The following is a 12,037-nucleotide window of genomic DNA, read 5'->3' on the forward strand; positions in this document are numbered from 1 at the left end:
TAGCCTATGAGGACATACCGTTTGGGGCTGAAAAAGATGGTACTTTTTAGCCAAAGAGAGTCTGTTTCCTAAGCCACCAACCGTAGGGGTGCCAAGGGCCTGGTAAAAGGAGTTCTACTAGCATAGAAAACCATCGTGTGGCACTGAGCAGATCTGGGGCCTCAGTAAATTACATGTAACCTGTAGGTGTATTTGGACACCAACAATTTTAGGGTTGGAAGACACAACTGGTTGCTGCAATACACAAAAGTTTATTTTTGACTTTTTTCTTTTCTGAAAGCAAAATATAATAGAACCGAACATCAATGAATTTTGTACAACAAAAACAGCTTTTAAGATGGAACAGACAGTCCATGAAGGTTTTAACATCTCGGAACGGCTTCCCTTTTTCAAAGTCATGCTTTCTTGCAGTCCACGAGGAGTTGGCACGAAGAGATGGTGGCAGCCCGCTGGGTGAGGTGCGTGGAAGAACGGGTGGGCTTCCCTAGATCCGCGTCAGCTGGTGCCATAGACTGGATGGGAGGATGCTTTCCACTTTCTCCATGACAAAGTTTAAGGGGGCAAACAAAGTGCTGAGGAACTGCGAACAAACCAGAAAAGCACAGAAGTCAGGAGAAATCTTGTTCAAGACGACAAAATGAACCTCTCCAACTCATGCTTGCATCTCAAGTCTCTGCATTATAAAAAGTTTCCAAAGGCTACGATTTCATGTTTATGTTTGTAGGAAACATTGGTTGACGAACAAACCTACTTTCCAGCTTCTGCACCCGCCCCCCCTGGCTCTGATGGATGAGGGGGTGAAGTGTTGGCTGACAGGCCCTTCACTCCTCTGACAGCTGCCCACAGTTCTGAGGCCTTCCAACCAGCCTTCAGGATCTGAGGGCTGCCCATGGAGATGACCAGTGCCATCAAAAGGGACTGACAGATGGGTGGCGAGTGAGCAGAAGAGTTAAAAAAATGGTGACAACTTCTCCACCTGCTTGCCTAGTTATAGAACTTTAAGTGGAAAAGGCAACAACAACAACAACAAAAAAGTCCAGTTTGTTGTATGGTTGTGAATTGCTTTGGGATCCTATTGTCTCCCAAACACCTGCAGCCCATGTTCTTTTCTCAACTACCTGCTTAGTGGTGAGCATCATGGGAGCCTTGGGGAGGGCAGCAAGCTGGCCAGTCCATGGACGACACATCCTTGTGGAAAAGGTGCTGCTCTGAGGACAGCTTTGGGATCTCTTTCATTTGGTTACTGAATTCCTTTCTGTTTTTCATGTAGACAATAATGCTTATTATCTGTGCCTTTTATGAAAGTCAGGCGCCTTGCCTGAGACTCATTTAACGTAATCTCAAATCTGTTCTGATTATGTTCTCGTGAAGGATCAGCCTCCCTCCACAAGCCATCCAGCATCTGGCAGAAGAGTTGCCCTAACCCAACCAGGCACAAGAGGGGTGTTTGGATGGGTTTCCTTGCTCTCTGTTCAGAACCAAGGTATCGTCTCACTAGGGTTCAATGTCTGGTTCTTGTACTGTGGAGTCCTTTGTCCCAATCCCTTGCCCATAGCACAGCACAGTCTACACCACCAAGAATTTCCCACAGAAGCGTGCTGTTGGACGTGAGTACATACGCAGAGGGGGAACATGGTCTGAGGCCAGACAAGTTAGTAGACCTGCATGTAGTGAAGTTAAGACAGTCTCCTCTACTGTCATATGTTCTATGGATTGCAGGTCCTCAAGAAGGGGTGTGGTAGGCAAGTTTCCCAAATTTACTTGACCTGAGAATCTTTCCTTCTTCTTCTTCTTCTTCTTTTTTTTTAAAGAACCAGTAGAATGCAAACTGGGAAGGTCTGTACCACATTATGGCAGGACCATCAAGTGTGAGATTTGTGTAACAAAAACTCAAGAGAGTATAAGGTTCGGAACTCTTCTCTGTACTGCATCTTCTACATCAATTGAATATATTTACTCAGTAAGGCACTTAAGTACTGGGTGAGATATAAAAGCGTCTAGGACAAAAGTCCCACTGTCAGGAAGCTCAAAGCCTAGGGGGTGGGGGAAGGGAGCCACTAAGACCTGTACCCAGCAAAGTAACAATGCCAGGTAGACCACGATAGAGTAGAAGATAGACGCACAAACAAAGCACCAGGAAGGTTCGGGCAAGGGAGAGAATCCATTTTGTCGAAAGGAACAGGAAAAACTGAAAATGAGGTGACTGAAATAGTCCCCAGTGGATGGCTGGGGTATGAAAAGACAGAGATGGGGTAAGAATGGTAAGGAAAGAAATGTGAGCAGATGGGCCTTCCAGGCTCAATAAACAGCTGGAACAGAAAGGGGAAAGCAGCTGGTATGACTAGAAGGGATGGAGGTAGAGTTCAAAAGCAACTAGAATAACTCTGGGGAGGGCCTTGAGTGCCAGGCTGTTAAGGAACTTGCAGTTAAGAAAAAGGCAGCCACGTTAGTACTGGAGTGAAGGTAGGATGGCTCTTCCCGCAAGTGGGTGTTAGATGTAGGGCAACGCCTGGCAACCTTCTGAAATCATCCTTTGTTGGGTGCACAGTACCACATGGGATGCTCACCCTACTTAACGGACGGCCTGTCCTTTTCAGTCTAGAGCTGGATGCAGCTGGAAGGCATTGTGGGAGATACTAGGCCCAGGAATGAGTAATTACTGCCCGAGCTGCCTCTGCAAGAGTTTGTAAAATCCTAGTTCTAAGAGGATGACACGGAACAAGTCTACTGATTGTATCAGACCGACATGGTAACACTGTAGAATTAAAAATATTTATACATAACATTTATTCATTTGTTTGTAATCAGAGATTGTCAAGGCTCCCTAACACACAGCATTTGCCTATAATACTCAGCTCCATAAAAAGTAGTCTGGATGAACCGAGGATCCTGACATCCTGACAGTGGCTGGAAGATGAGGCCCAGTGAACAAGGTGATTTTGCTGGTGAAGTTATCATATCCTGCAAACCTAATCCAAAACAGATTTATAACCACCAAAGTTGTGACTGAGGTGGGGACAAGTGATGCATTAGCGTGAGCCAGTGTGGTTAGATGATAGGAATCGCTCGAAGTCTACGCTCTGGGCGACTTCATACACTAAACGGGGGGACACCAGGGAACCTCAGCTTGGGTAGCAGAATGAATGGAGATGTTGTTACAAACCTGGTTCAAAATAAAGGCCTGTCTGTTTGCTTAGTTTTGGTCACTGACCTGACTTGGATAAAAAGCATAAAAGGGAGTCCTCTGGAAAGTAAGTGGCAGGCCTCGCCCAGTTTGTGGTCTGTAAATGCCCCTCTTTCCACCCTGCGCAGCAAGATGCAGTGAGCCCTGCCCCCCTGGACACACCTGTGCTTCTCGACCAGGTTCCACAAGATAATTAAATCCTAATACCTCCCATGTATGTGATCATTTACTGCTCTCCCTCATATCTAGAATGTTCTATCCTTGGGACAATCGAGAAAAGAATGCCTTGAACCCTTTCCTAGAGAGCCTAATTCTCTCGCAGCACCCCAGTTGCGATGTGCACCCTTTGTTACTAGGTTACCTTCCTCCTTAGCAGCCCTCTCCGAGTCCCCCTCCCCATCGCTCACCCACAAGGAAGAAGCAGCAATGTAATGGGGTGCCTGAAACCGTTAAGCCTTTTCATTTAGTAACCAGACAAAGATCAGTGGCTTTCATCAGGAGGTATTAAACAAAAAAAGTTTGGTGGAACATGCTTTGCTTACTTAGGATGCTCACTGGTACTTCTTTGCACGTTTGAAAATCAGTCAACACTTTTTGGCCAAAGACTCAACCAATGCACATAGAGAAACAACAGTTTCACTTAGGGACCTGGGAAATTTTATTGCCTGAAAAGTTAAGTCTGAATGAGCAACACCAGGCAACCCTGGAAAAGCTCATCTATCTCAATGTCCAAAACTTCTGTCCTGGGGGCAGACATACACGGTCCAAAATGCACCATAATTCAATCAGTGTCTTATGGTGAGAAAAAGCAACTGAACTAATAAAAAAGAGAGAGCGACACTTCAATGGCCTGATCCTCCTTTTCCCGAAACACCATTATTTAGAAGAAGGTCATGGCTCGCAACATGCTTCGTTAACATTTGAAACGCCTCTGCTTATCTGAATAAGTTCCAGGTGCCCTACTGCAATCAGACAATTGACATTTCACTGTAATCAATATCGTACTTCAAAGAGGTCAGGGCCTGTAAGTTGAAGACAAGAGTCAGAAGTCAGGGGGCTGGATCTCAGGGAAGGAGAGAGACCAGAGGAGGAAAGACAGGGCCCTTCAAACAGAAGAGGTCAGAATGCTGACCTTCCCACATTCTGTGAGGGGCTGGGTTTGGAATGATCACTTATTTATATGAGCAACCTTATCTTGGTAACCAAACATTCTAGGAAGAGTTAGTCCTAAGTCATTGAGGTAGATTAGATTAGGCGGGGAGAGTTGAAGCCTCTCATTTTACTATTTTCCAGTGGCTCACACTTGGCTGCGGGCTTCCTTACTGGCCGCATATCAACATGTAAACACACTGGAGAGTTCCCAAGCTGCACGCAGCCTGGCGGGTGGCAGTGCAATCTCTCTCCATCTACTGAGTCATTATCCCAGGGACATTATCTCAGGCGAGGTCTGAGAAAATCATTTTCACAAGCTGCAAATGGTTGCAGGCAGCCTATAGGGCGGCTGTGATAACCTGTGGGGGGCTTCACAAGGGGCCTGATGAAGTGACAAGAGTGAAAATGTAGAGAAGACTCTGGAGCAGTGGGGGGGGGGGATGGAGGAGGGAGATGGGGCTTGTCTCCTTCAGGTCATCCATCTTCCTTCCCCATGAAATCTCTCCAGACGTTTTAGTACTGCTAAACCTTAATGAAGGGCAAGATGAATGTGATCCTCCAGACAGAGGTTTAAAAGCAAATTTATCTAAACTACTTTTGAAAACTATGAGTAGCTGACCAAACTACCACACCTTGGTAGAGTATAAAATATGAGGACCATAAAGGCAAATTTATATTTTATTTAATCATTTGGTCCTTGACTCAAAAGCAAAGCTTTGGAAACATTAAATGAGGAGAGTGGCCCTTGGTCTAATATCCATAACGAGCACATCTCTGTGATATTCTGGAGGCCACACAGCCTTACCCAGAGAACACCCAGTCGTATTCTATGTACTACCCTCCATTCCTCCCAGCCCTCTCCCCGGGTGACGCAGTTTCAGGCAGTTACTTTATTCAGTACAGAGGCTCTCAGCCCTGGCTGCACACCCAAATCACTAGGGGGGCATCTGAAAACTCAGATGCCCAGGCTGCATCCCAGACCAACTAAGTCAGAGTCCCCAGGATTGGGAGATCAGGCACCTGTCATTTTTAAGCTCCCTAGATGATTTCAAGGAGCAGCCGGGGTGAAACTGCTGGTTCCTAGAAACCTGTCACCTCAACAGCTCTGACGTCGCACCACGCACCTGCCAACGGCTGCTCAAAGGCTGGCTTTTTTGAGACCGGTGTTCTTTGAAGGAAATGGTCCTCAACCCCCATCCTTAGAATCGGTGGGGGGCGGGGCTTGTTTAAAAATGCAGATTCCTGGGTGCTAACACTCAAGGCTCTGAACTTCCGGTGGTAGGGCCAGGTGAATTTCGTGCACACTAGGGGCTGAGAATCACTGTCCTGATCCTAAATTCCCACCAAGAGCTGCTTGTTAGTTCAATGAAGAATGACATTGTCTAATGTTGTAAATGTATTCTTATTTTAAATTTTACTACATGACACTCTAATCTACTCGGACTTTTGGTAACTGCTTTAACTAAGAGGTTGGCTTGGGAATAGAAGCAAATAATGAATAGCATAGGCCCATAAACTAGGGAGGATCCAAGGAGGCAGCTTGGGTGATACTGGGTTCAGGAATCATATCATGTACAGAAGACTTAAGGAAATTGAAGACATTCTGCCTGAAGAAAAGAGAAGGTAGAAAGTTAGAGGTGAGAGGTGGCCATGAATATATTAGCTGCCTCAAGAAATTGCAAGAGGAAGTAGAGTTGTTCACTATAGTTTTGGAGAGTAGAATAGGAAATAAGTGGAAATTAAAGGAAGGCAGATTTTATCAGTATCAAGAAGAGTTCTGAGTGATCCAGTACTGAAATGGGTTTCCATGTTGAACAGGTGAACACTCCATCGTTAAAAGTATTCCAGATGAGTCTAAATGACCTTCATCAAGTTACTGTTGAAGGCAATTTAAGGTCCCTTTCAACTCTGTCTGTGATCATAATTATAAAAGAAGAGAAGAAACGCTAAGCTGTATCTAATTTTTTACACTGATTCTTTCTGCAGAAACCACTACCATTTATTTATTTAATAATCATTTATTGAAAACCTACTATGTGCAAGGCACTGTGCAAAGCTTTGGGGATACAGAGATGAGGAAGACACAGTCCTGCTCGCAAAGAGCTCACATTCTACAAGGGGGTCAGACAAGTTTTTAACAATTATAATACAGTACAATAAACGTAATATAGGTATTCATAGAATACTGTGGGAGCTGAGAGGAGAAACATCTAACTCAGCTTAGGAGAAACTTAGAAAGGAAGCTGAGTATAAGAGAATGAAGAGGCGTTAGTAGACTGGACAAATGCTGATGGTAATGGGGAAGGGCATTCCATGCAGAGCGAACAGTACGTGCAAAGGCACCGAGGCACACAAAAGCATCTGGGAATGGTGAGTAATTCACTGTGGCCCAAGAGCAGTGTCTGTGCAAGAGTTGGGAGAGAGATGAGGCTGAAGAGGCAAGCAAGGGCCAGATCATAAAGGACCTTGTATGCCATGCTAAAGATCTGGGACTTTATCCTGATGCTGGTGGGAAACTACTAGAGAAATTCAAGCAGGGAAGTGACATGCTCAGACTTGCAATTTAGAAAGATCATTCTTGTGTCAGTATGAAAGAAATACTGGCAGAGGATAAGACTGGAAGCAAGGAGACCAGTTAAGACTCTTGCAGGTGTCCAGGCAAGAAACCACAAAGATCCAAACTAAGAGACAGCCATGGGAGAAGAAGGAAGGGAAGAAGAGGTGAATTACATTTACTGAATGCCTAGTGGCTCAGGAGGTTAGAGCCGACAGACTGTGAAAGCCAAGACAGACAGGATATAAGAAGTGAGAGAGGGAAGAGTTTGGGAGGGCTGCTGAGTTTCTGGCTTGAGTAACTGGGTGGATGTCAGTGCCACTGGCGGAGATCAGGAATACAGGAGGAGGAGCAGTTTTGGTGGTGGGGGAAGAAGGGTGATGAGTTCAGTTTTGAAAATGATGAGATTGAGGTGCCGGTGGGATTTCCAGTTCATCTTCAACACGCATGAAAATACTCTTGCAATTCCAGTCCCTGAACTCTGTCGAGCAGAAAATGTCAATCATCTGGAAAGGGATTAAATCAACCCAGCCAAGTTAGAAATCATCCTTTCTGACTCCACTCGCCTTGAAATCAGAAAGGAGTTCCAGGGAAACAATTGATACTCTTTTCCTTATTCCTTCTGTGTGAAACTCTTTTGTGGCAAAATCAGTAAACTTATCCTCACTGCATGTGCAGGCTGAAATGGTCAGTTTTCATCAAGGAAACAATGGTTCTTGGTTGTCAATGCAGATGGCTTTTCTTATTAAAGCTCTTCTCCATAACCCTCTTTAAAGACCCTTAATGGATTTCCATACTTCTAAATATCATATCTGTATACTTCTTAATACTACACACCCTTCACACCCTCTCAGTTCATTCCCCAAACAAGCCATTTAATTTGTAGACATTAAAACTTTTTAAATTTAAATCATCTTTGAAAATGTAAATTCTATCCTTCTTGAAGGAAAGACCTACAATATCTAAAGATTAGAACTGATGTCATTCAATTTATACAAAACTGAATAATCTCCCAAGTATTTTTCATTTGCTAGGATTCCCTTAGTTCTTTAATTCTTTTAGACCTCATGCATTTTTTTAGGGGAACTGCTGAGAATTTTTGTTTCTGTGAAATAGGCAAGGCATGCAGTAACAAACAAGCTACACGTTCTCATTCTGACCCTCAACCCTTGATCTCACTGATGATAATGAAAATTAAACAGTATGCAAAGGATCAATACAAGCACATCCACTTCTACACAACACTCCGCTGTTTCTCTTATGCCGCTTCTCTTGACTTTCCCTGCCCCCTGCCTGCGGCCTCCCCCTTGGCAAATACTCACAGCTTTTGCAAAGACCCCCATAAGTTCCGGGAACTGATGTGTCAGGAGGGCCAGCATGGCTGTGAAGGAACACAATCCAGCAGTAAAGAGAATAAAGAAGGGAAGCTCCTTTTTTGGGTAAACTGAGACTTCATGGAAAGCTGTGGAGAAGATCAAAAGGGAAGTGTTAGGGCTGCAGTAAAATGCATTCTCAGGGAATTTCTATAGGTGGGACTGACTCTTCAGGGCTTTGGCTGAAGCCTGCTGGAAATGAAGAAGGTAGGGCCCTGGAACGAACAAGAGCCAACATTTCAGCCAGCCTTTGGTGGCCTATCTGCTTCTCCCAAGTCCATGTTCAACCTTCAGAACTCTATCTAGGTCATGATAGGGCTAATTTGGGGATGTCACACACTCATGGGCAGGGACAGTAACACTATCTATGCCTAATATACAGTATTTCTTTCGCAAAAGCAAACACAAATAAAACAAAACTTTATTCAAATTATAAAACACATGTTCATTGAACAAAACCTGGAAAATCCAAAGTCAAGTATAGTGAAAAAAAAATCCTCTCTCTAGGTTTTCACTTTCCTGTAATTTTTAAATCATTGTGATAGGGTGATATTAGTGTATCTTGTATTTTTTCCTGGTACAATCTAACTATGTCAGTGGAGGGTGCCACCCTGATAGAGAGACATTCAGCGAGGACCATCCATCCATCAATAATGGGAGATTTTAGAGCCTTTCATAACTTTTAAATTTCGAGTGGCCTGCACAGGGAGAAAAGCAACTAAGGCTGGCCCAGTGGCAGGGAGCCGTGAGGCTGTGTGTGAGCAATACTGCCACTCAAACCAAAAGGTTCGAGGGGCTCCATCTTCCTCAGGAAATCCAAGGTCTCAAGCCTTTCCTCGACCTTCCAGCTCTAAGCAGTAATCCACTCTGCTGAAACTGAGGGTGTAGAGGGCCAAAGAGGGACAAAGCACAAATGAGCACATGCACCTGAATCCAGGGATGTCAACCTGCTAGGATCCTTCCCGGGTGGACGTGTGCTCAGGACCACCGTGGACACTACACCACTAACGTGCAGCACGCAGGTAACATGTAAAACCACCCACCCGCATCCCATCCTCACCCTCAGCACCCAACGATTTTGAGGGGAGAGCAGACTTGAACCACTGCATTCAATTAAATAAACGTGAGCCATAATTTTCTATTCCAGGACTGTAAAGTTTATTCCTAGACAGTTTCTTTTAGGAACTGTAATCTTGTTCTAATAGTGGATCTAACCCCATGGAAACATGATTGGACTCAATTAAAACATTTTAAAACAGTGTACTTTTCAGAAAACTGCCTTTCTTACCAGAAACCGTAAAGGTTAACAAGGATCTCCCTGAAGGGGGAGTCAAAAGGTAAAGTATGGGCCCACCACAGGGACTTCTGAAATCAAATCTAATGCAGAGTGAGGCACCCGACCCTTTTCCACAATAAACTCAGATGGTGAGGAACCGCACCCCGCTGAGGTCTCCCAGCTCCCGAGGTAACGCGTCTCCCAGTGGGTCTGTCCTGCAAAGCAATGAGAGAGCTGCCTCCTGCTCTTTCAACCTGAGACGGCAGCCTTGTTTTGCACCCACTATGTTGGAGATTTACGACCAGCTCAAAAACGTGGGCATTAGACAATCTGCCAGCACCCAGGGCTCCACAGTTATCCTGGCCCTCCTGGCAAAGCATTTAAATATGTTCCAGCTATGAGATGTGACGGAGCTGGGGCTGGTGCAGGGTGGGTGTGGCAGAAGAGAGGACGGGGAAGAGAGAGCAGCCAAGATTTGGAGCGTATTATCTGAGGGAGGGAAGTACGTCCTAAGTCAGGGCCACATGAACAGCCTGGACACGCTGTTCATACACAGTATAATTTGATAATCACTATTTAGCCGGAATTGTCAAAACAATGTTGCATTACAGTAAACCAAATCATACTTTCCACGTGCGGTATGGGCCCTCCGACTGCTAGCTTGTAAGGCCCTCGAGGGCAGGGTTTGCCCGCCGCCTGCTGTAGACAGTGTTGAGGCCGCACGTGTGCCCTGCACACGTTACACCAGCTCACTGCATGCCATCCGTGAGACGCTCACGGGAAATCCCGCCGGCCAAGAGCACCGCATCACCGCAGAGGGCAGGCCCACCCTGCCCACGACTCCGCCTCTGGCCACAATGCCAGCGTCCCGGTGCCACCCTCCCACCCGTGGCTCATCTGCAGCTCCCTCTGAAGCCAGTGCTTCCCCTCTAGACCCCGGTCTGTGCAGACTGCCTCTGACCAGAGGGAGAGCCCAGGCCGAGCCCAGCAAGGGGCATCTGCCCCAAACTAGGGGTCTCTGGGCTCAGACCAAACCAGTACATGATGGCTCTTCATCGACATTTCAGTCCTGGGGGGGGGGGTCTTTCCCTTTGATGAATCTGGAGAGATGTGGAGGAGCAGGAAGCCAAACCTACACACATAACTCACTTTAATGCTTATGCTATCACATGAGGACGGGGTTTGGGAGAAGAGTAATAAAAGACAAGGAACATCATAAACATTTATCATTTCCACCTCTTCCCATCCCAGTCTTTAGCACACCACCCTCACCAGCCAAAGAGAGGAATATGGAGGGGAGACTCACACGGAAGCAGCTCACGATCTGCTGTTTCTGTACAGATGGGGTAAGGATAAAATAGATGCCCCTTTTCCAAGGGATAAGGGATCATCCGAAAAGCTGCAAAGGAGAGACAATACGTTAGAGGTACAATATTTGTCTCATAACTTCTCAACCTCAAAAAGAGACTTTTGAGCATTTTCATAATGGTGAACACTTCTACAAATAGCTCCCAGAAAGGAGGCAAGACTTACCCAAACTCTGAGTCATGTGCCAGATAAGCTGTCAGAGATGCATTATGATGTATGCCTCACACATTAACCTCACACTATATATTCTGCGCGAACCTCACAAAACTGGGTGGGGAATGGGGGTGCAGAGGAGTAGGGAAAGCCATCAATTCCAATGCCCGGGGTTTCCTCATCTACAAAATATTATGAAAACGTCGTAAGCACTAATTCAATATAGCTCACCTGATGGTAATAACGCAAACCTGCACTGAAATGCTTCCCCAAGAAGCAAACGTGGACTGACTTGTTGGATCGTGTCACAGATGCACAAATATGAAAGGCATTCTAGCATGTCTATTTTAAAAATATGTCTAGGTGGATTAGAATTCCAACCAAGATGGATGAAAACAAGAACCTAAAAATGCATGACTTGGGAGGTATTTCTAAACTTTATGAAACTTTTAAATCTTCAACATCATGTGGGGGAAAAATGGATCTGGAGAGATTGATTATCTGTATTTTGATGATATCAGGCCGCGTAAGTTCTGGTCTTGTGGCATCAGATAACATGAGGTCTCACGCTGAATTATGACTTTCCAATCAATCCATCTCTTCCCGTTATCACGTGTGTTACTCTCCCTGTTACGAGGTCATCGGCACGTTAGTCTCACTGTTTCTGTGAACAGTACTCGAGGTAATTTTTCTTCAACAGATGTCCGGTAACTGCAGCATGCTGTAGCTATAAAGTATAAAAACTAAACCCTACATTGGGAATGTCAGATTACAGTCCTTGCCTTCATGTGTGTCAGAAAGGGGTGGTGGCAACACAGCAGGCTTTTCAGTCTTAAATGCTACATTTCAAGGACTCCTAGCTACATCCTCAGCTGTGTAATTACCTGAGCCTTCTCAAAATGCTGTCAAGGTACATATTTATCTTTTGCATACTTATTTCAAACAGAAATCAGAAACAAAGAATGTTCTCCCTCACA

At 45.2% G+C, this 12,037-nt stretch overlaps 1 protein-coding gene across 7 annotated transcripts in view; it reads right to left on the reverse strand.

Moving 5' to 3' along the window:
- Positions 1-231: 231 nt before the first annotated feature.
- Positions 232-12,037, reverse strand: part of ST7 (suppression of tumorigenicity 7) — a 261,269-nt gene continuing 249,463 nt past the window's right edge. For 2 of the 7 annotated variants that reach the window (XM_057550035.1, XM_057550032.1), the window contains 3 exons: positions 10,846-10,938; positions 8,213-8,352; positions 232-580 (listed from right to left, as the gene is read on the reverse strand). In XM_057550035.1, coding sequence (XP_057406018.1) covers positions 485-580; positions 8,213-8,352; positions 10,846-10,938 — 329 coding nt within the window. In that variant the 3' untranslated portion in view covers positions 232-484. Of the gene's footprint in view, positions 581-4,656; positions 7,397-8,212; positions 8,353-10,845; positions 10,939-12,037 lie in introns of those variants that run through there. The other 5 variants (XM_057550033.1, XM_057550030.1, XM_057550034.1 and 2 more) reach the window with 3 other exon arrangements.

Source organism: Balaenoptera acutorostrata, chromosome 7, assembly GCF_949987535.1.
Source record: "Balaenoptera acutorostrata chromosome 7, mBalAcu1.1, whole genome shotgun sequence".
In the NCBI taxonomy this organism is placed as follows: Eukaryota; Metazoa; Chordata; class Mammalia; order Artiodactyla; family Balaenopteridae; genus Balaenoptera; species Balaenoptera acutorostrata.